The 24,875-nt window shown below is 55.4% G+C and overlaps 2 protein-coding genes across 6 annotated transcripts; both read right to left on the bottom strand.

Moving 5' to 3' along the window:
• Positions 1 to 440: 440 nt before the first annotated feature.
• On the bottom strand, positions 441 to 17,854 carry PIGO (phosphatidylinositol glycan anchor biosynthesis class O). 3 transcript variants are annotated; one of them, XR_007630549.1, is made up of 11 exons: positions 16,504 to 17,074; positions 14,516 to 14,659; positions 13,304 to 13,427; positions 11,919 to 12,078; positions 11,348 to 11,521; positions 7,982 to 9,554; positions 7,297 to 7,500; positions 6,830 to 7,032; positions 5,993 to 6,063; positions 4,785 to 5,399; positions 441 to 589 (listed from the first exon to the last, which is right to left on the bottom strand). XR_007630549.1 is itself a non-coding variant. In XM_050329348.1 (11 exons), exons 2-11 carry the CDS (start codon positions 16,994 to 16,996, stop codon positions 5,279 to 5,281), a joined length of 3,267 nt encoding a protein of 1,088 aa, XP_050185305.1. In that variant the 5' UTR covers position 16,997; positions 17,832 to 17,854; the 3' UTR covers positions 629 to 5,278. The 3 variants fall into 3 exon arrangements, 2 of the variants coding, with proteins under 2 accessions (XP_050185305.1, XP_050185307.1); XM_050329348.1 differs by lacking the exon at positions 441 to 589 and adding an exon at positions 17,832 to 17,854 and having other exon boundaries at positions 629 to 5,399; positions 16,504 to 16,997; XM_050329350.1 differs by lacking the exons at positions 441 to 589; positions 4,785 to 5,399; positions 5,993 to 6,063 and having other exon boundaries at positions 6,850 to 7,036; positions 16,504 to 17,076.
• Positions 17,855 to 18,553: 699 nt separating this feature from the next.
• STOML2 (stomatin like 2) lies at positions 18,554 to 23,973 on the bottom strand. Of its 3 annotated transcripts, XM_050329582.1 has the most exons (10): positions 23,682 to 23,973; positions 23,487 to 23,537; positions 23,088 to 23,187; positions 22,047 to 22,105; positions 21,701 to 21,802; positions 20,938 to 21,072; positions 20,270 to 20,414; positions 19,863 to 19,942; positions 19,523 to 19,651; positions 18,554 to 18,832 (listed from the first exon to the last, which is right to left on the bottom strand). In XM_050329582.1, exons 1-10 carry the CDS (start codon positions 23,751 to 23,753, stop codon positions 18,701 to 18,703), a joined length of 1,005 nt encoding a protein of 334 aa, XP_050185539.1. In that variant the 5' UTR covers positions 23,754 to 23,973; the 3' UTR covers positions 18,554 to 18,700. The 3 variants fall into 3 exon arrangements, with proteins under 3 accessions (XP_050185539.1, XP_050185540.1, XP_050185541.1); XM_050329583.1 differs by lacking the exon at positions 23,682 to 23,973 and having other exon boundaries at positions 23,487 to 23,647; XM_050329584.1 differs by lacking the exon at positions 23,682 to 23,973 and having other exon boundaries at positions 23,450 to 23,551.
• Between the last annotated feature and the right edge of the window lie 902 nt (positions 23,974 to 24,875).

The following is a 24,875-nucleotide window of genomic DNA, read 5'->3' as shown; positions in this document are numbered from 1 at the left end:
ACGCGAAGCGGGCGTCCCGCCGGGGAGGCGGCGGCCGCGGAGGGACAAACGTGGTGCCAAGGCGAAGCCGCCGGTCGCAGGCATAGCAATATCCCGATTTGGAAGGGACCCACAAGAATCCTGGACTCCCAACTCTTGGGCCTGCGCACGACACCCCAAGGACCGCATCGCGTGTCTGAGGGTGTTATCCAAACGCTTCTGGAACTCTGTCAGGCTTGGTGCTGTGACCACTTCCCTGGGGAGCCTGTTCAGTGCCCAGCCACTCTCTCGGTGAAGAACCTTTTCCCGATACCCAACCTAAACCTCCCCCTCAGCAAACCCTTAGGAAAAGGCTGATTCTTGGGGAATCCCGAGGGGTTGGACTCTATGACCCTTGTGGGTACCTTCCAACCTCGGGATATTCTGTGATTCCGTAATGTCCAACCGAAAGCTCCCCTGACACACCTTCAGTGTCAGCTTCCCACAGTTCCTGTCACTGATCATCAGAGACATCAGCGCCTTCCCTTCCACTCCCGCTCACGAGGACGATGCAGACTGCGTTAAGGGTCACTGCGAAGGAGACCTGGGACAGGTCCTGGAGGGTCGTGCACTGGGAAGAGGGATGGAAGGAGAAGACGACACCGCCGCCCACCTTGGCTCTCATGGTTTTATTTGCAGACATCATCAGTTTCACAGCCACGCAGAGCCCCGTGCCACCCTCGCACAGCAAATCTCCACGCACACGTCCCGAACTCCCTGCTTAATTAATTCATTAAATAATTTAACAACGGAGTGACCCTTCCCTGGGTGCCCCCCACGGTCGGTGGGGCCGCATCCAGCACTTCTGGACGTGGGACACCCATCCCGAGGGCTGTGGCTGCCGGGCGAACAAGCGCTACCCAAAACTGGCCTGTTTTGGATGGGTTTTTGGCAGAAAAAAGGCTCTGCCTCCCAGCAGAGACTCAAGCATCGCTTCCACCTTCCAGGTGTAGCTGCTGGATGTGAATGAAAGTGTTGACAGGCAGATGTGTAGATACCCAGGAAAGTGTAGCACCACGCTGCATGCAGAGCTCCCAGGGTGCTTTCCACAACTGGGTCCATCCCCTTTTTTTTTTTTCTTTTTCCCCAAATGAGGGACTGAGGCACACAGAGGTTAATAAAAAATAAAACAATCTTGCTCCAAGCCATGTTACGTGTTGAGTTGGGGTTCAGAGGAGAGAGTAGCACCCTCCAAGCCCTGCTCCCCACTCACTGGCACTGCTGCTTCCCAAGGGGAAGAGGGAAGATGCACACTGAGACTGGGACTGTGCCTTGGCATAAAAAAGCAGCCTGAAGCATCGAGGGAAGAACAGAGAGAGATGGGACAGAGGAATGGGTGTGGGAACAGAGCCCTGGCCCCCCCAAAGCAGTGCCATCCCTTGGGATCCATGTCAGCCCCACGGATCAGAGCAGTGAGATGCTCCCAACACCCACAGCTCTTCACAGCGGTAGCAGCTTTCAGTCACTCTTTTCCAAGCAGCACAAAAGAGACACAATTCAATCGCTTCCTTGTGCCAGGACCATGGGACACACTGTCCACCAAGGGCCTGAGCCAAGGGAAGTGTCCCAATGGAGCTCTCCCCTGCCAAGGAACACATGCACAACACATGCAAAGCCCAAAGTGCAGCAGGATTGCGGAGTGCAGGATGGAAATCGCTCCCCTGAGCACTTTTGTCCCCTGTCATGTTCAGCCAAAGCACATAGGGACCAGAAACAAACCACTTGGAATAACTTCTCTAGAAGAGACGAGCAGGCTCCTGTGACAACCTCTTTGGAGGGATGTGGGGCACAGCCTACTCCCCAGCATGCCAGGTTTCCCAAAGAGCCCTGGTTTGGACCAGCAGGCAGCTTCCTCTTGTGATTTTACATCAGCCCTGTCTGCTCGAGCATCAGCAGCACGTTCTGCTTCCAAGGTCGCCAAGCCCTGGACCCGCATTAACTCTGTAATCCCCCGCAGGTTCAAGAGAATGGCAGACCATCCATCAGCTCGAGGGCAGCTAGGAAAGGCTGACAAAGACTGAAAGAGTCAATGAAGGGAAGCAAGAGCATCTCCAGCCCTTGGAAAACTCGTCTTCGTGAATCTGAAATCTTTGGTGTAGCAGCCAGTCTTGTCGTGGCCAAGCAGCAAGCACTCCGTGGCATCTCTGCAGTGACAGGAATGTACCTGCAGCTCTGTTACTGCAAGTTTTGTTTAGTCTCTGGCAAGATAAGTGTGTGTGCTTCGATGATGCTACAGCACTGCTGCTCCCCCTGCTCTCCCTGGTCTCCCAGGAATGTGAGCCCACAGCCACAGCAGAGAGGTGACACGGAGGGGTGAGAGAGGACGCCCAAGCACCCTGCGAGTGTTCCAGCCATGAACAACGGGCATGGGAAGGCTCAGCTGCCTTGGAGTGGCCAGTGAAAGAGGAACTAGTCCCAGAGATGGAAGCCCAGGGGCCTGGGTGGCAGCAGCAGAGACGTCAGGGGCCAGTTCTACACTATCAGTGACCACAAAGATTCCTACCAGCACAAATACACTCAGGGCAGCAAGCTCCTGACCAGGTTACGAGCTCACAAGATGACCTATTTGGGCTCCAGCCTTGGAGTTTACCAACATGTTATCCAGACTAAACTCATACTAAATGAAAATTCACTGGGTAGCTGCTACGTCCACCCCCTTCCTCCTCTGCATTTGGATGTGTACCCCTCGCCCCTCAGCACAGAGAGCATATGGCCGAGGAGTCACAGTTTACAGCAAACAACCTACTTTTGAGGGTGGGACTGCCTAAACCCATCTAACTGTGGGCTGATGTGTTTCTGCAGCTTCCAGCTTCCCCCGCTACGCTGCTAACCCTTGCCTGTTCCTAGTTCCAGTGTCGCGCATCCAGGCAGTGAGGCAGCCCAGGGAGCGATGCCAGCTACAAACCAGTCCCTGGCTCAGTCAGGTGAAACTGAGCAGGACAGGCCCACAGAGCAGGGCAGAGGAGAGGCTGACACAGGAGAGCACAGGCAGCAGCTCAGGAGCAGGCTAGGCAATGGAAACCCAAAATTAGAGCCGTTTAAGCCTGGTTGGAATTGTACCCCAACAACCGAGCAGGCATTTTGCATGGGTAAAATACAAAACTCAACCTGCCCTCAAGAGCTGTTTTCCACAGCAACTGGGCACTTGGGAAAAATGGCAAGAACTCAAATTATGAGAGTGGTGACAAGACACTTTCCCTGGGACTCTCCAGGGCAGAGGAGAGGAAGAGCCTGGAGTTACACTAACAGTCTGCAGTAAGGAACTGAAACAGGGGCAGTCATGGTGCATGAGTTAAAAATTAACGGCATCAGACAAACACCAATGCAAAAATCCCAGACAAGCAGCCCTCAGCTCCTTCCAGTGGGGAAAGAGACAAAAGGTTTCATAGCATCAAGTAATGCCACACAGTGGTTCAGGGCAGTAAGGAATCCCATCTCCAAGGAAAACTGCAGGAGGAACTTGGCTGGGATGTGGCCAGTCACCATGGTCACTGTCCTCCACCTGTGCCCATAAAGAAAGAAACACTGTGCAGCCAAGGGCAGTTTGGGGTAGCTCACTTGTGGCATGAAGTCCCACACAGAATGCCAAGGCCAAGAGGGAGAGAAGTACCAAACACAGGATGATGGATGCAACTGGCTGCAGTGCCTGGGGCCCATAACCCCAAGCACATACACAGACACCAGTGAATTAAACCACCTCCTACAAGAAATGGTGCCTGCTCAGGGCTTTCAAGCAGCTGTTCCCAGGCACTGGAGCTCACACCACGGCCACTCCTGCAGCTGGGACAGCTACTCTGGGCTCCTCTTTCCTCCTGGCCAGGCCCAATATTGGGATGAGCCCACCCTGTCACTACATCCTCTCCATCTTAACCATTCACAATCAACAGCCAGCATTCAGCAGCACAGACTTAGGAAAAGATGAGGAGCCTTACCTGCCCATGGGAACCCTGACAGGCTGAGAACATGAGTGGAGAGTTTCTTGGTCAGGGACACAGTTCTCCCTGCTACCATTGCCCCAACATAAGCCCTCCTCAGGCTGTACAAGGCAGCCCAGAGTGCTCTCCACCATCCATGGAGCACCAGGAAAATAGGAGTGAGTGTAGGGCAGGAGAATCGTAGAATTAACTGGGTTGGAAGAGATCATCAAGTCCAACCCTTGATCCAACCCCAATGTGATTACCAGATCATGGCACTCAGTGCCACATCCAGCCTCATCTTGAAAACCTCCAGGGATGGTGAATCCACCACCTCTCTGGGCAGGCCATTCCAATGCCTGATCACTCTCTCTGTAAAGAACTTCTTTCTAAAATCCAACCTAAACCTCCCCTGGCACAGCTTCAGCCCGTGCCCTCTTGTCCTACTGCTGATTACCTGGGAGAAGAGACCGACCCCCACCTGGCTTGATCCTCCTTTCAGGGAGTTGTAGAGAGTGCTGAGGTCACCCCTGAGCCTCCTCTTCTCCAGACTAAACAATCCCAGCTCCCTCAGCCTCTCCTCATAGGACTTGTGCTCAAGTCCCTTCACCAGCCTGGTTGCTCTTCTCTGGACCTGCTCCAGCACCTCAATGTCCTTCCTGAACTGAAGGGCTCAGAACTGAACACAATACCCCAGGTGTGGCCTCACTAGCACTGAGTACAGGGGAAGGATCACTTCCCTCGTCCTGCTGGCCACACTGAGAAGCCTCACTACAGAGCACCTGACTGACTTTACAGAGGAGCAGCTGCCACCAAGGCCCTGGGAGCCATCTGCACATGTTAATCACTTACACTTTGATGTGAAAACAAGGGGTGGCTGTGGGACATTCCCTCTCCTTCCAGCCTCCTCTTCCATCCTCAGCAGGCCCGATCCCATGAGTTTTTGCACAGGCAACATGACATCCTGCTGCCCACTGAAGCCTTCCAGCTGTACAGTGGAGACAGTTGTCAGGAAAGCAGCAGCAAGATCCCCATTGGTGTTTCTCCAGAGGAGCGCTCCAGGACGCTTTGTGCCTTGGGCTCCCACAGCAGAGTCCTCCTGCTGCCAGCAAAGGCCCAGCAAGAGCTCTGACCTCCCCTGCTGAGAAACACCCCCGCCGTGAGCGAGGAACAGTTGACTCCGGTCCTTTTCTACAGCGCAGAGGCAGGGAGCAGGGGATAATCCCTGACTGCTGCCGGTAGGCACTCATTGCTGGCGGCTCGTGTACCCCTCCCAGCCCGAGGGAGGCAAGGGGACAACCACAGCCTGGGCCGACGAGCAGGTCAGGATCCCCGTGTCTCCGGCGCTACCTGAGCCGGAGCTGGCTGAACCAGGCGCTGACGGCGCAGTCCACACGCATCACCAGGGAGATCCCCAGCAAGAGGCAGATGCTGCTCACCACAAAGCCCAGCGACTCGAAGAGGAACCTGCAGGCGCAAAAGAGGCAGTTAAGGAGGTCACAGCCAGCATGCCAGCAAACACAGGCTGCTCCCATCGCTCCCAGCACAGTGGTTTTCCTGACAGTGAGTAGCTGGTAGCGCCCCACAACCTGCAACCTGAATTACATTTGCTCCCTGGCAGTTGATGCCTGTAGCCTGGAAGACAAGCATGCCCCTGTTTTAGAGGTGGCTCAGGACCCGACTCAGGTGGGATTTTGAATCCCTCAGAGGCTGAGGCCACCTCCCACATCTACTGTTCCAAAGGTTTGCTAGTTCAGCATTTCTGGATTTACCACATCTAGTCTGGTCCCTCCCTTTGGCTCTCTGAGCTGAATATTCTTAGCTTCCAGATGGGCCCTGTGGGTTCTCGGAATTAAGATGAGGAGAAATTTCTAGGCTCTACCTTAAGTCCAGCTTCTGAATTTCAAGCAGGAATTACTTAAGGACATTCCTAAAGTCTCTGCTAGGTAAGAAGTCAGAACATCAATCACAGGGTCTGTTCCAACATTACTGTCTAGGAACTCCAGTTCATGTCAGGGATATGAACCTTACCCAACATCAGAGCAACTCCTGGGACTTACTTGGGGGCAAAGACCTTCCAGACCATGAGGTGCCTCCTGAGGATCATAGCTGCACAAACACAGGCTAGAAGCTGCGAGGAAGATCAGGAAAAACATGTTACAAGTGACTCTGGAAAGATCTCCTGGGGCACTAGTCTCACATCTGAAGATGGTACTAAACTGCACACACCTGAGAGGCTGGTGCAGTGCACACCAGTTATGAGCATCCCAAACAGGACTCCCTTCTATATCCTCAAATCAGGAAACATGAGCAGCTTGGGGTACAGGCAGGCCCTCATGGGACCAGGCTGGGGCAGCACAGAGGACTCACACCGTGCCTAACCTGCTGTTTCACTGAGAGGAGAATTCCTGCTCTCCTGCTGCAGGGCCTGCCCCCTCCCTTGCACTGCCTCTGGTCTGACCACACAAGAAAGTGATCTGAAAGGATAAACCCCAGAAAGCTATTTGCTCCTTTCACAGGATTAATTTTCTAGTATTTAGCTCCCAATATCACCACATATGAAAACCAGAGCTGGTGTGAGATAGGGATGGTTGGGAAGAGGGGGAGCAGGATTATGGCCCTGCAGTTCCTGAACAGACGTTCCCACTCTGGGCAGATGGGTATGAAAAGCAGCCTAATCCATACAGCGGCTTCCATGCTGGAACCCTTCCCAAAGCACAGAGGAAATAGCATAGCTGAGAAGGGACCTGTTCTTCCATCTGCAACCAGACATATCACCCCTGCACTTGTCTGTGTCCTGGCTGACCCCTTTCTCTCATCAGTGACCCACAGTCCTCATAGCACACCAATTACTTCCTAGACAGCCTCTCCCACAGCCACCCTGCCTCTGTCCGTACCTGTGTCCCAAGCACAAAGAGGTACTTCAGCCCCAGCTGCAATAGAGCAGTGGAGAACTTCTCTGGAGACTCCCGCAGCCTCATCTCCATCATGCGCTCCTCCACCTCCCGCAGCTCCTCCTGTGACTCCTTCTTGGGCTTCTTCCTCTGTGAGCTGGGCATCTCACACACAAAGGGCCACAACAGGAGCAGGGGGCAGCCAACTACCTCAAGGACAAAGGCACATGAAGTTACTGGAGCCCAGGAGGTGAGGAGCAGTCTAGGCTCTGCCATCATGCCCTGGACATGAAGGAAGCAGATATCCAGGCCAAGCTGCAGGCCACAGGCAGAAGGGGACAGTGAGGATGCTGCTGCTCAGCTGGTGCCCGAGCCTTCATTGCCTTGTGCTCAGCTTCCATACCCCCAGGCAAGGCACAGCAATGAGCTGTGTCTGCTCAGGCACCACAGCCAGGGAGAAACTGATTTACCTGCAAAGAGGATATGGGAGGCAAAGGTGTTGGCGCCCACCAAGACAGCAGGCAGGAGGTTTGTGCTGTGGTCAAGGTGGAAGCCGACAAAGGCTGCATTCCAGTGGATGGCTGGGAAGATGGGCTGGTGGCCAGTGGAATAGAAGAACTGGGAAGCAGCAAGGAGCCAGGAGATGACTGCATACCAGGGCACTGAGAAAGGCTCTAAGGGACAAAAAAGATAAAAAAAGAGGTGGGGGGTGGATATCAGCATCAAGGAACAAGACAGATCCATGATAAAAAAAAGCCTAGTGACCTTTCTTCCAGGTTCCCCTTCCATGCTGGCTCTTTAGTGACAGGAACTAGCCCAGATCCCATCACAGATGCAGCAAGGGGCCAGCATTCGCTCTGCTGCCCACCCTGCTACTGGGCTCTGTCAGTAACAACAGATTTGGTGATTGCTCACACTCTGGGCAGAAGAAATGGGTGTAGAACTTCTTCCCGATTCTTCCCATGTACATGTCCTTGCTGCATGCATCTTTCTTCTACTAGAGGATTTATGCAGCTTTAAAAAGGCTAGGTGTATCCCATGAGGATCAGTGCACCACCATTCCCCAAGAGCAGAGACTGGGCCCTTCCTCTCCCACTGGAATTAAGGCAAGGCGAGGACCAGGCCACACACCCAGAGGTTGCTCTACTGACTCACCAGCATCTCCAGCAAGGCCTCTGGCACACGTGTGGATGTGCAGCAGCACAAAGGCCTCCACGAAGAGCAGCAGGAAGGCGAAGCTCAGGCGCTCGCTGTGCAGGAGCATCAGGAGGAAGCCCAGGAGGGTGAGGGCTATGACCAGGGCTGCTGAGTACACGCTGCCCAGCCCGTACGCCGCGACCGTGGCCCTGCAGCTGCCCCGCTCCAGACGGCTCTTCTGGGACTCCTGCATCCTCTTGTAGATCTGAGGGATGACGTGGAGAAAGTCGACTTCGGAGCTGGGAACCCCCAGGTAGGGAGTGACGATGGATCCTGCCAACTCCCGCGTGTCCTTCGCAAACACCGTCATGGGATTGCACAGCAGGAGCAGCAGTCCCACAGACGCCAGTCCATAGACAGCCCACGGAAAGGCAACAACTGCCACCTGCACCAGCTCCTGCAGCTTGCCCAGGGAGTCGTCAGTGCTGGAGGCCACAGCCCAGTAGCAGGCAATGCAGAGCACCACCAGTGGGAAGCCCCAGCGCACAAAGAGCACGAGGGGGTTCGAGCTGTTCAGGTTGCCGTAGTGCCGCAGCCAGCTCCGCACTGCATACACCAGCCCGGCCAGCAAGGCCACGCACAGGAGGTAGAAGAGATTCTTGGCCCGTGTGTTTCTCAGGCTGGCAAGGGGGGAGAGGAAAAGAGAGGGCCGGCACTGAGGAATTTCTTCACGGCACTGGTGGAAGAAGCCGGAGAGGCGGACGCAGACCAGGAACACGGCCACGAGGCACAGCAGGTACCAGATCTCTTTCCGGTAAGAGGAAAAGCCAAGGAGCTGCTGCTTGGGGCTTTCTGGCACAGTCAGGCGACCGTCCCAGTGGAGCTTCCCAACCAGCAACATGACCAGTGAGGCCAGCAGGAAAGGGGCCACCCTCGCCTCAGCCACAACAAAGCTGTCTGAGAACATGGCTCCACAGCGGAAGAACAGGATGCCCATGGGGAATGCCAGCCCCAGCCAAGCTCGTAGCTTCTGCCTCAGGCCACTGCTGGCCAAGGGTGGCTGACTGCCCATCAAACGGGCTCTCTTGGGATGCTGGCCCCACCAGTGCCAGAAAAATCCCATCTGAGAAGCAGCAGCTGCCCATGATGACACCAGGAGAAGGTCCAGCCCCTCCTGGGTGAAAATGTGGGCCAGCCCAAGCAGAGCAGCCCCCACGAGGCCCCAGAGCAGCGGGTACAGGAGGCAGCGGCGACAGAAGGAGTCCGAGGATGTGGGCAGCTCTGAGGCCATGTAGCAGAGCAAGCAGGAAGCTGCAACAAGGATGCAGCCCCCCACCATACGCAGGGGATGGAAGCGGGCCCAGGACTGGGTGCACACGGCCCGCGCCTCCCGCAGGTAGAGCTGGAAGCGACCGATGAGGCTTCCCAGCCTGGACTCCAGCTCCGGAGGCACCAGCGTTGTTCCCTGCACCTGGGCCAAGAGCTGAGTGTGCTCCTCCACGGTGCTGGAGAAAAGCTCCCGCAGGTGCTGGAGCTGCTCTGCTGGCAGGTCCTGAGCCACCAGTGAGTAGGAGTGCAGGAAGCGATCCACCTGCGGGAGAGGGGACACAGGATCAGACAGCAGGACTTGGACCACTGGGAACAGGATTCATGGCCTCACACAGCCCCTTCAGAATGGAAACAGCCCTAATGTACCAACCCCTGCCAGGGCAGACCCTTCCCCAGCCACATCATCCTGGGCTGGTCACACAAATTCAGGATGTCACTGGCAGGAAACACAACCCCTCTGCCATCCTGACAGCCACACTGACTCCACTCAGGTCTTCACCTGCAGCTGCACCTCTGCTGACACTGGGCATCACTAAGGGCTTTTATACAGTCTTTGGCAGCAATAAGGCAAACGTGCTCCAGAAGCTCAGATCATTACTGGCTCTTAATCTGCACCTGATGTCGAATTTTACGGTTTTGTCTGAAGACAAACATCAAATTAAAAAGCCTTTAGTGGATCAGACCTAACTGCTTCCCCTTCTTCAATGGAGGCACATTAAACAACCGCACTGTAGGCTTCTTGCTTCCTACTTCGAGAGTCATAAAAGAAGTCTTACAGGGGGATTGGCAGGGCAGGGCACCTGCACATACATCCAGCCGCTCAGCAGTGTAGATCTGCTCAAGCCCTGAAACATACCTGTAACTCCACACACCTTCCAGCCACCTCAGAGCAGAGGCAGGATCAGTCTGCCCTGCCCACAAACGGCAGACGTGTGCACCAGCTCTCTTACAGGCCTGCACAACCCCCCCGTGGAATGCCAGAACGCCTTCAACACCAACATGACTGAGACAGAAACCTCCTCAGACAAACGAGTGCAAATATTTAAACAGGCAGGACTGGATAATGCTGATTCCTAACAGATGATGATTGATATCCTCAGTGACTAATGAGCATGAACATACAGTATCATCTTTAAATGACAAAGCACTCTGCTGCTCTACAAATACAGAGCTGAGAGGCTGAACATTTCCATCTTTCCATCAGCAGTTGTATTCTCTCCAGCTCCTCACTGGTTTGTACCACTGCTATACAACTGGCACTCCAAGGAGCTGGCTGGGCACTGGAGGAGTTATTCCTGTGCTCCTAGCAATCCAAGGACCCTCAAAGGCAGACTGGCCCTAGGCTGAGACAAATGCCTTGCAATGCCTATGGCAAATCTGGCTCTGTAGCATGACCAGAGCCCTAAGAGACAGCCCTCACATCCTCCACAGAGGCTCTGACTTGGCCTGCTCCATTTCCTGGGCTTCTTTTATTTCTCCCTTCACTTTGATTCAAATTTTGTAATTCAGATCTTGGGGTTCTGTATTTTGTGCTCGGTGTAAACTGCTCCTTCTGTGACCCACTTTACTGTCACCTGTTACATAGTATTTATTTAGTCCTTCATTACTGTTCTCCTTCTGTCACTGATCTAGAATAGCTTTCTAGTTAACACTTTTTCTCCTCCAAAACTGAAGCAGCATCAAAACCCCAATTTTACTCTTGAATCTCCATTCACAAGACTTGCCCCTGGTCATCTTCAGCCTTGAGGAACTGGCATCCCCCATTTCCAAATCCACCTGACAATCTGGGGCCAACTCTCATCCTGAAAGGAATGCTACCTTCCCAGGCAGTATTTTCTGCACCGCAGCTCTAATGTATCTTTCATTTTAATGTGGGGAAAATGGTGCTGCCCTTTTAATGGAGCAAACACTGCAAGGAGGTAACACCTCAAAACTGGTGCCCTTTGAAGGTAACAGCATGTCACTACCCCATCTCCACAAAACAGAAGATGTTTGTGCTTAAAAAGCCATTCCTTCTCCCCTCCAGTTCAGTGGGGATCCTGCCATAGGCCGTACCTGCTTGGCGTTGATGTGATAGACCGAGAGCTGCTGCAAGGCTGCAGACACAGTGTCACCGTCCCCAGAGAACAGCTCGGCCATCACCTCCCCAATGTTGCTGTAGGGGATGGGCACACCCAGCAGCAGGGCCACAGTGGGCACCAGGTTCACCTGGGGAATGGTCTCAGGCTCCTGGAGAGACAGGAGAGGAATTGCAAATTCAGAAAGAACAGAGCAGTGCATCATTTCACTCGTGTCAGAGGACGATGGGGAAGACATCCCCATTCAAAGGTGAATCCAGGCAAAGGCACAGCTCTGCCCTCCCCGAGGGTCCTGTGGAGTAAAGGATACCTGCTGAAAGCTGCATGTTGATGGGTACAGCCCTAAACAAGCATCCCTCAGAGCTGGAGGGCCTGAACATGGGTGCCAAACCCTTTGGTCCCCTGGATCCTGCATCAGCTATTCTCTCAAGACAAGGTGAGAGACTCCCCCGTTCCTCTCAATCGAAATGATCCCAATCAAACTGTCACTCTCTGTAAACCCAGCATGCAGTTTTCACCCCAGATACCAAGGGTCAGCTTCTTCTCACCTCTGGAGGGCTACTGCCAAACAGGGGTGTCCTGCTGTACACAAACAGTGCTGCATTTACTTCCTTCTCGCTGTCGCCACCGTGGTCTCCAGTCTCTGTCATGCCATGGTCCCCAGCCACCAGAAGAAGGGTGTCATTCCCCAGGTGATCCACCAAGGACCTGTCACCAGGATAAGGAAGGTCAAGTCCTCCCTGGGCAGGAGCCCAACCAGCCTAGGTGCGTCGTTGTTTGTGAGGACGACCAAGTAAATAAAACTGGGCATTCTATGATGATGGCCTAAATTCAGCTTTATTGCTTCATCTAGAATATTACATCTTGTTCTTCACACAGCTGCACTCACACACCGTCTCCTGTAGAATCTTACATACTAACGCTATTCTTAGCTCTATTATCTATATTTACCGCTAGCCTTCACATATGATTGGATGTTCACCTCTTATTTACATTCTTTTCCATGCTGCCAGGCATTGCAGTCTTGCTGCATCCTCCGACATAGCTGTCCCCACCAAGCCTGCCTGCAGCACAGAGGTGAAGCCCACAAATGGGTATGAACAAAACTAGGTGCTTATGAAGAGCTGCAACACCTGAGCCGAGGACCATGATGCTTTAAATGGGTGCTCTAAAGCCAAACTGAAAATTCAGAGCCCTGAGACAGAGTGGACTAATATTCCTTGGATTCCCAGCAAACAGTGCCTTCACAGATCTTGACAAAATGCAATTCAGAGGACAGGTTCCCAACAGGAACAAAATTTTAGGCTGCTTCTGTTTGGGTGTTATGTGAGCCACCTCCCACTTTGAAGAACAAGAGAGGGGATTAGAAGGATGCAGTAGGTGGTGGATATACACTGTGCTCTCAGATACAGCAGAGTAAGTCACATCTTGTAGCAGCAGAACTTAAAGCAGTCCCAAGAGTGACAAGCTGCAGCGTTTTGGGCTGAGACATATCTGCATGACTGAGATTTCTGGATCCCAGATTTCTGGATCCCAATTGCACACAAAGGTGCAACTCATGGGCCTGTGTGGTAAATGCAGCAATCCCCAACCAGGGTCCTCCATGTGCTTCTCAAACATTACTAAACCTCGTGTTTGCTCAAGTAGCCGTAACTTCCATGTTTAAGGATGGGAAGACTGAGGCTCAGCTGTATTCCAGCTGCACTGTCACCTGATGGTTTGGTAGAGAACCAAGGCTCCGACAGGCAGCCTTACCTCTGAAACCAAACCTCTCATCAACATGCACCTACTCAAAGAGACTGCCCATAGCTGGGCTTCCAGCTGCTGCTGGCCAAAGCTGTTTTGCATGTTAACAGGGTCAGTAAGCATCCCCTGTTGTCCTCTGCATCTCCCTGGGAACACTCACTCAACCCATCCCCACTGCATTAATCACCTGAGCATCTCATTCATCTGGGTGAGCTTCTTGGCCATCTCGGGGTGGTCGGGTCCGTGTTTGTGCCCACAGTGGTCCACGCCAAGGAAGTGAGCAATCAGCATGTCCCATTCTCCACTATCCACTGTGGAACAAAAGCAGCCTTATCACACACCAGCCTGGGATTCTACACACCTGGACCCTCCTGCCAGAGCTCTCTGACTGCCTCTGGACACTGCTGTTTCTTCCTCTCCTGCCACTGTCACTGCCAGCTCTCAAGCAGATCGGTGCAGGTTTTAACTGAGGCACACTCTTGGCTGCAAGTGCCTGGGTGTAATGGCACAGGGACATCAAAGCCAGTGTCCCTGGTTTTTCCTCACCACCGCTCAGGGTGGGAAAGGCCCAGTGTCACCAAAGCCATCTCGAAACATCCTTAAATCAAGCTGGCACAAACTGAGCTAAACCAAGGGGATCATCCGGAGAAGAAACCCCCATCCTCCCCTGGAGATACTTCAGGTCCGGACCCATCAGTGTGCCCCTCTGCACCCACCTGACACACCAACACTGCCCCTGGCTAGAAGGTTTCCCCAGCCTCTCCCCTCTGCTTCAGGGCATTGACACATGGAAACCAACATATTTGGAGTCGATGAAGAGCAGCTCTGCCACAAGGCACAAGGACTTCCCTGTGAAAGGCCACTGCACCCTTGATTCAAAGTCAAACTCAGAAAAGGGAAGAGGATTTCCCTCAGTCCCAGGAGCTCAAAGAGTTGGAAATCATTTAAAATTCACAAACTAATCTCACACTTCACCTTCTTCCCATGATCAGGAGGCACTCAAGCTATGCTGAGAGCAGTGCTGCGTCCCAGCCTCCTGACTTGTCTATTTCCCAGAGCATTGTGTGTCTTCCTGGGCAGCCCCATGTCAAAATTTAGCTGCTCCTCTTGCTCCATCCTGCCAGTGTGTTTCTACGAGAGATGTAGAAGCCTAATCTCATCCAAGAAGCTGAACTCCCTCCCAAATGGTGGAAAGGTATTTAAAGAAATAGTCTAGGGGCTCCAAGAGCTGGCTTATCCATGGAAATCCAGCGAGAGCACTGTAATCCTTGGGCAGTAATTTGTCACTGCTCAGTGCCACAACGTAACAGAAAAAATCTTTCAGTCCTACCCCAAACTTGAAGTAGAACTCCCACATAATGTCAAGGGTTATCCAGGGCCTGGGGAAAGGGCTTTTTACCAGTTGGATAGAGATGCTGCAGGATCCCATCATCCACAGTGTGAAGATCCTTCACGTTAAAAGAAGGGAAGAAATACGAGCGGAAGAACTTCTTCGGGAAGAGTCCTTCCCATGTGTCATCACCCATGAAGACTACTCTCCTTCCTGTGAGAAAGGAACCAATGAGAGACAGAGCCCACCTGAGTCATGCTGTTACCCACAACAATGCATAGAGCCTGGGAAGACCCAGGTCAGGGTCTGGAGCAATGGCCCCTCTACAACCCACACCCAAAAGTGACCTAAAATTAAAATGACCATCTGGCTGTAAATGATTTTGAATACAGGGAGTGACCAGCCCTGTCTCCAAGCCCAGGAGTGTCCCCCACACCAAATTCACCTGCACAACCCTCAACATAGGTGGGTGCATGAGGTGCAGCACGAAGCACACAAACCCTCACCCAAGGCCTGTGACCGCACTGCAAAACAAGAGGCAGGAGGTGGAGGTTGAGTAGAAGCCATGAGTCCCGGGCTTTGGCTTTCAAACACAACACTGGTGGTGTTTCAGATGTGGAAAAGACAAGGCAAAAGCACTGATGCTTCTTCCCTCTACCCTCGCTCTGCTTGCCCTGCCTGCCAGCAGCCCACTGTGTCCCACAGTGCCTCTCCAGCCTGGGAGCAGGAACCGTTTCCTCTGAGGCTGCTGCTGTGGCACAGATGTTTTGTTGCCTCAGATGTTTTACTGTATTTGCCCACCTTGCTCACACACAGTCCCGTTGCTTCAACCCAGGCACTGGTATTGGGTGCCACTCCGAGCCCTGGGAGGAAATCTCTCTGGAGAACAACCCACTGTGTCCTGTCTCTTTCCCTCTACTCTACCATCCCACCACAACAAATCCTTTACAGCTGCACTGAACTACATCAAGAATACGATGAGGTTGCTGCCTAAGAGCCACAGGCAGCTGGCCAGGCAGGCAGGCTCACCTGGCACCACCTGGCACACCTGGCAGCACCTGGCTCCTCCCTCCTCACACGACATGACCGATTGCCCTTGGCTTCGTACAGCCACTCCGGGGGGTGACCTTGTGACAGTCACCGTCAGAGCAGCCACCTTCACCTGCTCTCTCACCATCTTCGAAGATGATGAAGATGAAGCCACGGTCGCAGCTACTTCTCAGTCCCAGCACAAGTTGGAGAAACCCCGCCTGCACGGCAGCTCTGCCTGAGAAAACTGTCACTGAGCAGGGCAAAAGAATTAGCTAACAGGGTGGAGGTGTTGTGAGCAGTTCCCTTCCCAGGCAGAGAGGAATCAAGGTTCTGAACAAACATTAAACTGAGCAGGGATTTGCAAGTGCCCCGTCCCAGTGGGACACTGCTCTGCCCACATAGGGTCATAGAATTAGAGAATGTTAAGGAGTTAGAATGGACCTTAAAGATCATCTAGTCCCAACTCCCCCTGCCATGGGCAGGGACAGCTCTCACTAGACCAGGTTGCTCAAGGGCTTATCCAGCCTGGCCTTGAACACTGCCAGGGTTGGGGCATCCACAACCTCCCTGGGCAACCTGTTCCAGCATCTCACCACTGTCATAATGAAGAACTTCTTCCTATTATCTAACCTAAATTTCTCCTCTGTCAATTTGTACCTATTACTCCTTGTCCTATCACTACAGCTCCTTAAAAAGAGTCCGTCTCCAGCTTCCCTGCAGGCCTCCTACAAACACTGGAGGGTTGCCACATAGGTCTCCCTGCAGCCTTCTCCAGGCTGAACAGTCCCAGTCATCAAATCATCAAGGTTGGAAGAGACCTTCAACATCATCCAATCCAACCATCCACTTACCACTGTAACCCCTAAACCACTAAACCCAGTGCGAGATCCAGATGCTCCCTAAATACCCCTCCAGACATGGTGACTCCACCACCTGCCTGGGCAACCTGACCACTCTAACAGTGGAAAAAACCCCGTTTCTAACATCTGACTGTCCCCTGCCTCAGCCCAAGGCCGGGAACCCACCATTCTGCACCAGCTGTGCCAGCAGGTTGTCCTCCTGGATGGCGTAGGAGGCGAAGTTGCTGCCCACGTCAATGAAGGTGGGCAGTGAGCCGGTGGTGAGGCCCTTGATGCGCTGCATGGTGGCGGTGGGGGGGTCGGCCCGGAAGCGGTAGAGCCGGGCGTGCCGGGGCTGCGAGGTGGCCAGCTGGTGCAGCACCCCCAGCTTGTTCTCGTAGGGCAGCGGGCTGGCCTTGCCGGGGTCGAAGCGGGCGAACTCGAAGCGCAGGGCGTCGATGATGACGAGCACGGCCTTGGAGAAGCGCTGGGGCGCCCAGCAGGAGCCCGGCGGGAGGCTCTGCCCCTCCCAGGGCGGCGGCACGAGCGGGTCGGAGCAGGAGCTGCTGCTGGCGAGCTCGATCCGGGTGAGCAAGAAGCCGCTCATGAAGAGCCCGATGCCGGCGAAAAAGAGAAAGCAAACCCAGGCCAGGAAGAGCACCACTGGCCACCGCTGCATCCTAGAGGGAAGGACAGGCAGGCTCAGGCCACGGCTGCTCTACAGGGGCCGGGCACCACTCCCTGCCAGCACCCACCGCTGGCCCGACACCCCTCACACCCACCTCTCCCCCACAAACCCCCCGTCAGCCCCAACACAGCCCTTTAACCGGCGCCACACCATGTCCCGACAACCATCCTGTGCACCTCCCCGTGGCCTCCCTCAGGGGAGCCGTGTCCAGCTCCCTACCGGCTGCCCAGCGCCCCCCCGGCCCCTCTCTCTGACACCTCCAGCCCCCCTCACAGGCCCTCAGCCCCGCTCATGCCCCCCAGGGCGTCGCCCTGACACCCCCAGTTCCCTTCACACAGACCAGACCCTTCTCTGACAACCCCAGGTCCTCGCCGGCACTCCGCCGCGCCACCTCACACTCGAGCCGCCCTGGTGCCTGGCGCACCCTCAGAGTCCCCTCTGGCCCCTCAGAGCCCCCGCCCCTGCTCCGCTCACCTTCGCAGCCCCCGGCCCGCTCCCGCTCCCTCAGAGCCCCCTGTGCCCCCAAGCCTACCCGCTCCCTCAGAGCCCCCGCGCCCCCCGGCCCCGCTCCGCTCCCCAGAGCCCCCGCACCCCGACCCCGCTCCGCTCCCCAGAGCCCCTGCACTCCCGACCCCGCTCTGCTCCCTCAGAGCCCCCGCACTCCCCCGACCCCTGCTCTGCTCCCCAGAGCCCCCACCCCCGACCTCCGCTCCCCTGGCCCTGCACTCCCGACCCCCGCCTCTGCTCCTCAGAGCCCCCGCACCCCCTGACCCCGCTCTGCTCCCCAGAGCCCCCGCACCCCGACCCCGCTCCGCTCCCTCCCCACCTGCGGTCCCCGCCGACCGCCGCCCCCGGAAGCGCCGCGCGTGGCGCCCGCCGCGCTAGAGCGGCACCGTGCCGAGGCGGGGGGGCGGCAGCGCCCTCTGGCGGCCGGGAGGCCCAACCCGCGCACGCGCCTCCCTCCCGGCAAGGCACCCCGAGCAGGCCAGAGGTGGATTTTAATTAGTCAGTTAATTAATTAATCTGCAGAGACTTTCCCCGCCCTGCGGTGCGCGCTGTGAGGAGCCCTCTGCGGAGAACGAACTCTCGTGTGTTGTAGGGGCAGCTTCTGAGAGATGACAGAGGAGGGGACAGTGACAGGAGCTCACATTCCCAGAGGGTTCTCCCTGGGAAAGGCATCCTTCCCAAGAGCAGAGTCCTGAAGTTCACAGAATCATAAAACGGTTTAGGTTGCAAAGGACCTTAAAGATTATCTTGTTCCAAACCCCCTTGCTGTGGGCACAGTCACCTCCCACTAGACCATTCAAATACCCCATCCAGTCTGGTCTTGAACACTTCCAGGGATGGGGAACCCACGGCTTCTCTGGGCAACCTCTGCCAGTGCCTCACCACCCTCAAAGTAAAGAATTTCTTCCTAATTTCCAATTTTTTTCCTCTTGCAGATGACTGCGTGTCCATGGGAGCTCCTGGCAGGAGACTGTTGAGCATGGATGGTCCCCCTCTGGCATCAGAGGGTAGGGTCAGGCCCCCGAGCACAAGGGAACGTGCTGCAGCAGCACCGGTACCATTTATTACATGATTTAAATCCAAATACAAAATAGGGACTAAGGGAAGAAGAGCATCTGACCGTGGCAGGACAGGGCTGCCATTTGCGGAGCAGACCTCGGGACAGGGAGCGGGATCCTTCCAGCCCCGTTAGCTGGAGCTGCCCTGCTCTGCCTTCAGCATCTCCATGGAGGCAGGTTGGGGCTCCTCGTGGGCTGGGGGAGTCTCGTCCTGGTTCTTCACAGCTTGTGGCTTGGTCAGTGTGGTGTATATCCCCAGGGCCTGGAGGGAACCAGACAGTCATGAGGAGGGGAGGAGAGGAGAGGGTCAGGTCCCAGCACGCTGCCACCTTCACCTCCCTGGGGCAAGAATCACCACAGGGTTTAACCTTGGAAGAGACCTCAAAGATCATCTTGTTCCAACCCCTCTGGGGGTTGGGCAGGGACACCTTTCACTAGACCAGGCTGCTCAAAGCCCCATCCAACCTGGCCTTGAACACCTCAGTGATGGGGCATCCACAGTTTCTCTGGGCAACCTGTGCCAGTGCCTCATCACACTCCTAGTAAGTAATTTCTTCTTAGTATTTAATCTAAACCTACTCTCTTTCAGTTTGAAGCCATTCCCCCTTGTCCTATCCCTAGGTGCCCTTGTACAAGTCCCTCTCCATCCTTACTGTAAGCCCCCTTTAGGTATTGGAAGGCTCTCTCTGGAGCCTCCTCTTCTCTAGGCTAAACAATCCCAGTTCTCTCAGCCTTTCCTCACAGGGGAAGTGCTCCATCCCTCTAAGCATCTTGGTGGTCTCCTCTGGACTCACTCCAACAGGTCCATGTCCTTCCTGTGCTGGGGATCCCAGAGCTGGATGCAGTGCTCCCGGTGGGTCTCACGAGAGCAGAACAGAGGGACAGAATTCCCTCCCTTGACCTGCTGCCCACTCTGCTTTGGATCAGCCCGGGACATGAGTGACCAACTGACCTGTGCCACCATGTTGGTGACGTCGCCGGTGTTGGCGGGCAGCAGGACGGTGTTGGAGTCTTTGGCAATCTTGGAGAAGGCGTTCACATACTGCTCTGCCACAGACAGGGAGGCAGCAGCACTGCCGTGCTGGGGAGAGAGGGATGAGTCATGTATCACCAAGAGCTCATCCATGCCCATAACCGCAGCCCACTCCAGCTGGGACAGCAAAGATCCTCATTCCCTGCTGCTGAAAATGCCAGGGAGCATCCAGGAGAAAGCCACGTGCCACCCCAGCCATGTGTCACCTCCCCCCGTGCCGGCATCAAGGCAGTGGCTGCCCCAAGGAGCTGTCACTCACCTGCTGTGACAGAGCAGCTGCCAGGAGTTGTATTGCCTCTGCCTTGGCCCGGGCCTTGACCAGCATGGCATTGGCTTCTCCTGCAAGGAACCACAGCAGAGCACATGTCAGAACTGCCACAAAGCACTTGCCAGGAGCAAATCCAGAAAATTTCAAGGAGTGAATCCAGACAAGTCCATGCATGCATAGTCTTCTCTTCCCCAACAGCAGCACTGCCACACACCTCCTGCTGCCCAAGGCTGTGGCGGGGCAGCAGCACGAGCTGGAGCTCAGCACAAAGGCCTCAGCAAGGAAGAACCAGCACGGCTCAGGACACCTGGCCCACAGTGATGTGGTCTCTCCCCAGCAGCATCACCCCTCCGTCCAGATGGCTACAGATCCCCACATGTTCTACCCTAAGGCATTACCAGCAGCTTTGTTGATTTGTTCAGCCTTCTCAGCTTCTGACGCCAGGATCTGGGCCTGCTTCTGGCCCTCAGCCACGTTGATGGCAGATTCCCGCGTCCCCTCCGACTCCAGCACCGTCGCCCGCTTCCGCCGCTCCGCCTCCACCTGCAAACACAGGTCAGACACCAGCCTGCCATGACTGCACTGGGGCAAGGACACACTCCCGGGTCCCAGAGGGGCAGGCATGGCTCAGCAAAGCATACGAATGCAGCTGCAGAACACTGCATGGTCCTGCTGAGGGCTATTTCTGCTCCTCAGGCCTCACAGCCCGCCCCAGCCCCATCCACGCCCAACTGGACAGTTGCTTCCCCCTCCTTCCCTTCCAGCCTGGAGATCTCGTGCCCAGTTTTTCCCAAGGAGAGACCTTCAGCTATAGGGATTTTCTTCCCTACAAAGCCCAGTAGGGATTTTACAGGGAGCTGGTAAGGCTTGGGTGTACCAGGCAGGGGCCACCACGGCCAAAATTAGGACAGGAATTATTCATTCAGTTCACTAACTGCATGTCTGCAACCAAAGTGCCCCTCACACAGGAAGAGCCGGTGCTGCCAGCTGTGGACAGGTAACGATGAAGCTGTGTGGAAGAGGAGATTTCCCTCTTGTTCCAGACCTCCCTCCCACAGAGCCACACCTGCATCTGCATGGATTCCTTCACACGTGGAGGCACGTGGATGTCCTTGATCTCGTAGCGCAAGCATCGGATGCCCCAGCAGTCTGAAGCCTGGTTGATGGCATCCACAATGCTGGCATTGAGGGACTCCCGCTCCTGGGAGGCACAAAGGAAACGGCAGAGAGCAGAGAAGAGGTGCTTAGCATGAGACAGTGTCAGGAGGGAAACAGACACCCCCTGGCACAGGCCAAGATGTGACAGAAAAATAACATCTCCAAAGGCATCAGGCAGGGTCAGGTGTTTTCCCGCAGCTCTTGAAGGGGTCACCATCTCCTAGGGAGAACAGGGCCCCCAACTGAAACTGATGGCATACAAACATCCAGTGTACATCTGGACACAACAGGAATGCCAACACCTTCAGGTTTTGCCCAGCAAACACAGCACAAGGATTAGGGCACCCCATGAACCAGGTCAGGGACATTCATCACTGAGTCTGAGCAACAAATCACCAGCTCAAGAGAAACGCAGGTGGACCAGCCAGGTCCGGGCACACACCACCCATCACCCCTTCCAGACAACCCAGGGCAGGGCAAAAAATAGCTCCTGTTAAAAAAACAATGGAAACAAGACCCATCTCCATGGATTCACCAATACGTCAACTGAAACAGAAGCCAGAAGCCCTCTCAGCAAAGGCCATTTTGCTGGTAAGTGTATCAGCTTGGGGCAGGCTGCCCCAGGGCCTCCAGAGAAGTTGGCAGCTCCATGATCTACCTCCCCAGCTCACCCGGAAGACTCTGTCGAGGGAGAGTTTGCCAAGTTCAGATCTCATGGTGGTCTGGGCCAGCTGGGTCACTGCATACTCAGGATCTTCCACCCCATAGCTGGCCTGGAGAGCAGAAGCACAAAACAGAGTGGATAGGGGTGCCAAGAGGGACCCTGAAGGAGGCAGGAGGGACAAACACGACAACAAAACAAAACATCCCTGCCAAAAACATGGAGTCTGGAGCCTCAGGAGGGGTCAGGGTGCTAAGCCCACCCACCAGGCAGGGCACAGAGGCTAAAGCACACATTTTGGGGAGCAGGGAGCAGGCAGAGCCAGGAGAGAGGTGCCTGAGGGGCAGGGATGGTACCTTGTAGGGGTCCATAACCCGCAGGTAGAGAACACCATCGATCTGCAGGGTGACATTATCTGCCAGGAGAGAACAACAGCTCCTGTTTACTGAAGCAGTAAAGAAAAAACGTGGACAACCCTCTCTTCCACAACACAGCTGGGCAGGGTTGCCCCTTTCCTTCCTTTTATAGCAGCATGGCACAGAAGGATTGGCTGAAATGGATCTCCTCGTCTAAAGACTTTGTAAAAATGACTTTAACATTCCCCAGAAAAACACTACAATGTTTTAATACAAAACAAGTCTCGGGTTTCCAAATAGAAACATTTCACACTGTAGTTCTTGTAAATAAAGATGTAAGGGGGGAAAAAATGAAACAAAACATTGGAAACTAGAAATGTAATGGCTGTCCATTAGCATTAGATCCATTAACCTGATCTAAAATCTTTTTTACAGAGGTGTTTTTTGGGGTTTTTTTTGTGGTTCAGTAAAAGAAGACATCTGAAAAATGTGTTCCTGGTCAGGTGCATTCAACCCAGCAAAGGGCAGCTGCAGGACCTCCTGGGGTGCCCCCTGCTTACAGCAGCAGCCTTCCAGCACCTAAAGGTGCTGGAAAGGAGATGCAAGAGAGCTGAAGAGGGACTTTTTACATGGCTATGGAGTGACAGGACAAGGGAAAATGGCCTTAAGCTGATGGAGGGCAGTTTAGGTTAGATATTAGGAAAAAAGTCTTTACTGTAAGTGCTGTGAGGCACTGGCACAGGTTGCCCAGGGAAGCTGTGGATGCCCCATCCCTGACAGTGTTCAAGGCCAGGCTAGATGGGACCCTGAGCAATCTGGTCTAGTGGAAGGTGTTCCTGCCTATGGCAGGGGAGTTGGAATAATGTGATCTTTAAGGCCCTTTGCAATCCAGCCATCCTGTGATTTTATGCCCAAGTCTGGGTGTCAAGAGATGGGGCTGAATGCAGGAGCCTGAGTCAATTCCACTCCTCCCCACACTGCCCCTTGCTCACCCCAGATGCAGCAGAAGGGAAGGGGCAAGACATGTAAGCTGTTCCTCACCCAGTGTGACAGCTGACTGCTCTGGGACGTTGATGACGATTTCTTTGAGACTCTGCACATAACGAATCCGATCCAGGAAAGGGATTAGGAAGTTCAAGCCCTGGGAAGAGGGCAGGATTAGATGGGTGACAATCAGACTAGGGAGAACTGTGCAAACAAAGACCACGCCACACACTACAGATGCTGCAGGCAGAGCGAGCACACTTCACACACAGAGGGAATTTTGGTTTCTCAGTGCTTTCAACACCCCCACCAAGGGAAATGAGTTCACAGGCAGCCAAGAGGATTTCAGCCCAGGAGAACGAGCCCACCACCCCTCGGATCCTCGCGCAAAGGACGCGCCTCGCTACAGCTTTAGGAACCTGCTGAATCCAGAAGGGGAGAAAAGCTGCTCCTTACAGGCTCGAGGATTCGGTGGAACTTGCCCATCCTCTCCACCACCCAGGCCTCCTGCTGGGGCACGAAGAGCACCCCGATGTTGACGGGCAGCCCGGAGTTCCAGCGGCACGGAGCCGGGGCCAGCCGTGCCGCTCCCTTCAGCTGCTGGGAGTGCTGGGGAACGGAGAAGGAACGGGACTGAGACCAGCACTACACCTGCTCTGCTCTCCGGGATCGTGGGCAGCGCTCCAGGGCAGGAAGCAGCTCTGATGCCCCAAACAAACCCATTCTCTAAGAGGACACAGCTGCTGCCACAAGGATGAGGCCAGGGCCACAGGGACAGCCTTCTCCACAGTGCAGGGCAGCTCACTCCCATGCCAGAGCTTTCTGCACACCTCCTCTCACATCCCCCCTGGAATAGGCAGTAAAGCCTCCCTGCCACCATAAGGGCAAGGAAGGTATGTGTGGGGCAAGGAAGGGGTGTGTGTGTGTGTCTCTTCTGCCCCATCAGCCCCCTATAACCTGGTGAGGCCTGTTCCCCCCAGCCCTCTCTGTCATCTCAGTCTCAGGCCACCCCTCTTCAATAACCTGTCCCTCAGCACCCCACCACCACATGAGCACTTCCCCAGACCCCCAACACCCCCTCCACTGAGCCACCCCCCTCAGTCCCCCTGTACCCACTTGTCCTCTGCACCCCCCTTCCCGGGCCAGCTCCCACCCAAACCCCAACACCACCGACACTCCACCTCCTCAGTCCCCCCACACCCATTTGCCCTCTCCACCACCCCCCTCACCTCCTTACCCTACACCCCTATATCCCTGCCCAGCTCCCCAGCACCAACCCAGACCCCCAATGCTCCCCCAAGCCTCCCCTGCACCCCGGCCCTCACCCCCGTCCCTGCCCAGCTCCTCTGCAGACCCCCTCACACCCCCAGCACTTCCCCGAGCCCCATCACCACCCCAGTGAGCCCCCTCAATACCTCCTGTCCTCTGTGACCTACAGAACCACCCCCTTCCCTCATCCCTGCCCAGCTCCCCCTGCAGACCCTCCACGACCCCAACACTTCAGGGGACCCCAACACCCCCCGCACCCATCCCTCCCGTGCACCCCCCCTGCCCTCGCACCCCTACTCTCGCCCAGCACCCTCCCACACCCCCAACACCCCCTCTCTCCTCAGCCCGGCGCACCCAGCCCAGACCACCCATATTCCACCCGCCCCACCCCGGCCCCTCCAGCACCCGGGCACTCCCCACGTGGGCAACCCGCCATCCCCCTTCCTCCCGTCACTCCCCGCACCTGCAGCGGCCCGAGGCCGGCCCGGGCCCGCAGCCCGCCCGCGACAGCATCTCCGCTCGGCCCTGCCGCCCCGCTCGGCCCCTGCCGCCGCCGCTCCCGCACCCCGCCAGGCC

This window comes from Myiozetetes cayanensis, unplaced genomic scaffold, assembly GCF_022539395.1.
Source record: "Myiozetetes cayanensis isolate MyiCay16 unplaced genomic scaffold, myiCay2020 scf4, whole genome shotgun sequence".
NCBI classification, from domain to species: Eukaryota; Metazoa; Chordata; class Aves; order Passeriformes; family Tyrannidae; genus Myiozetetes; species Myiozetetes cayanensis.
This window is presented reverse-complemented; position numbering and strand designations above follow the sequence as displayed.

What these genes read in the sequence shown, in the direction of transcription:
- STOML2 (XM_050329582.1), bottom strand. Translation starts at nt 23,753, where the DNA reads ATGGGTTTGTTTGGGGCATCAGAGCTGCTTCCTGCCCTGGAGCGCTGC. An exon ending in TCCACCGAATCCTCGAGCCT is followed by an intron (nt 23,188 to 23,486) that starts GTAAGGAGCAGC and finishes CCCTCTTCCCAG; the next exon opens with GGCTTGAACTTCCTAATCCC. An exon ending in CAGCTGCTCTGTCACAGCAG is followed by an intron (nt 19,652 to 19,862) that starts GTGAGTGACAGC and finishes CTCTCTCCCCAG; the next exon opens with CACGGCAGTGCTGCTGCCTC.
- PIGO (XM_050329348.1), bottom strand. Translation starts at nt 16,996, where the DNA reads ATGCAGCGGTGGCCAGTGGTGCTCTTCCTGGCCTGGGTTTGCTTTCTC. An exon ending in TTGGCAGTAGCCCTCCAGAG is followed by an intron (nt 11,522 to 11,918) that starts GTGAGAAGAAGC and finishes CTGTCTCTCCAG; the next exon opens with GAGCCTGAGACCATTCCCCA. An exon ending in CTCCCATATCCTCTTTGCAG is followed by an intron (nt 7,033 to 7,296) that starts GTAAATCAGTTT and finishes TCCTTGAGGTAG; the next exon opens with TTGGCTGCCCCCTGCTCCTG.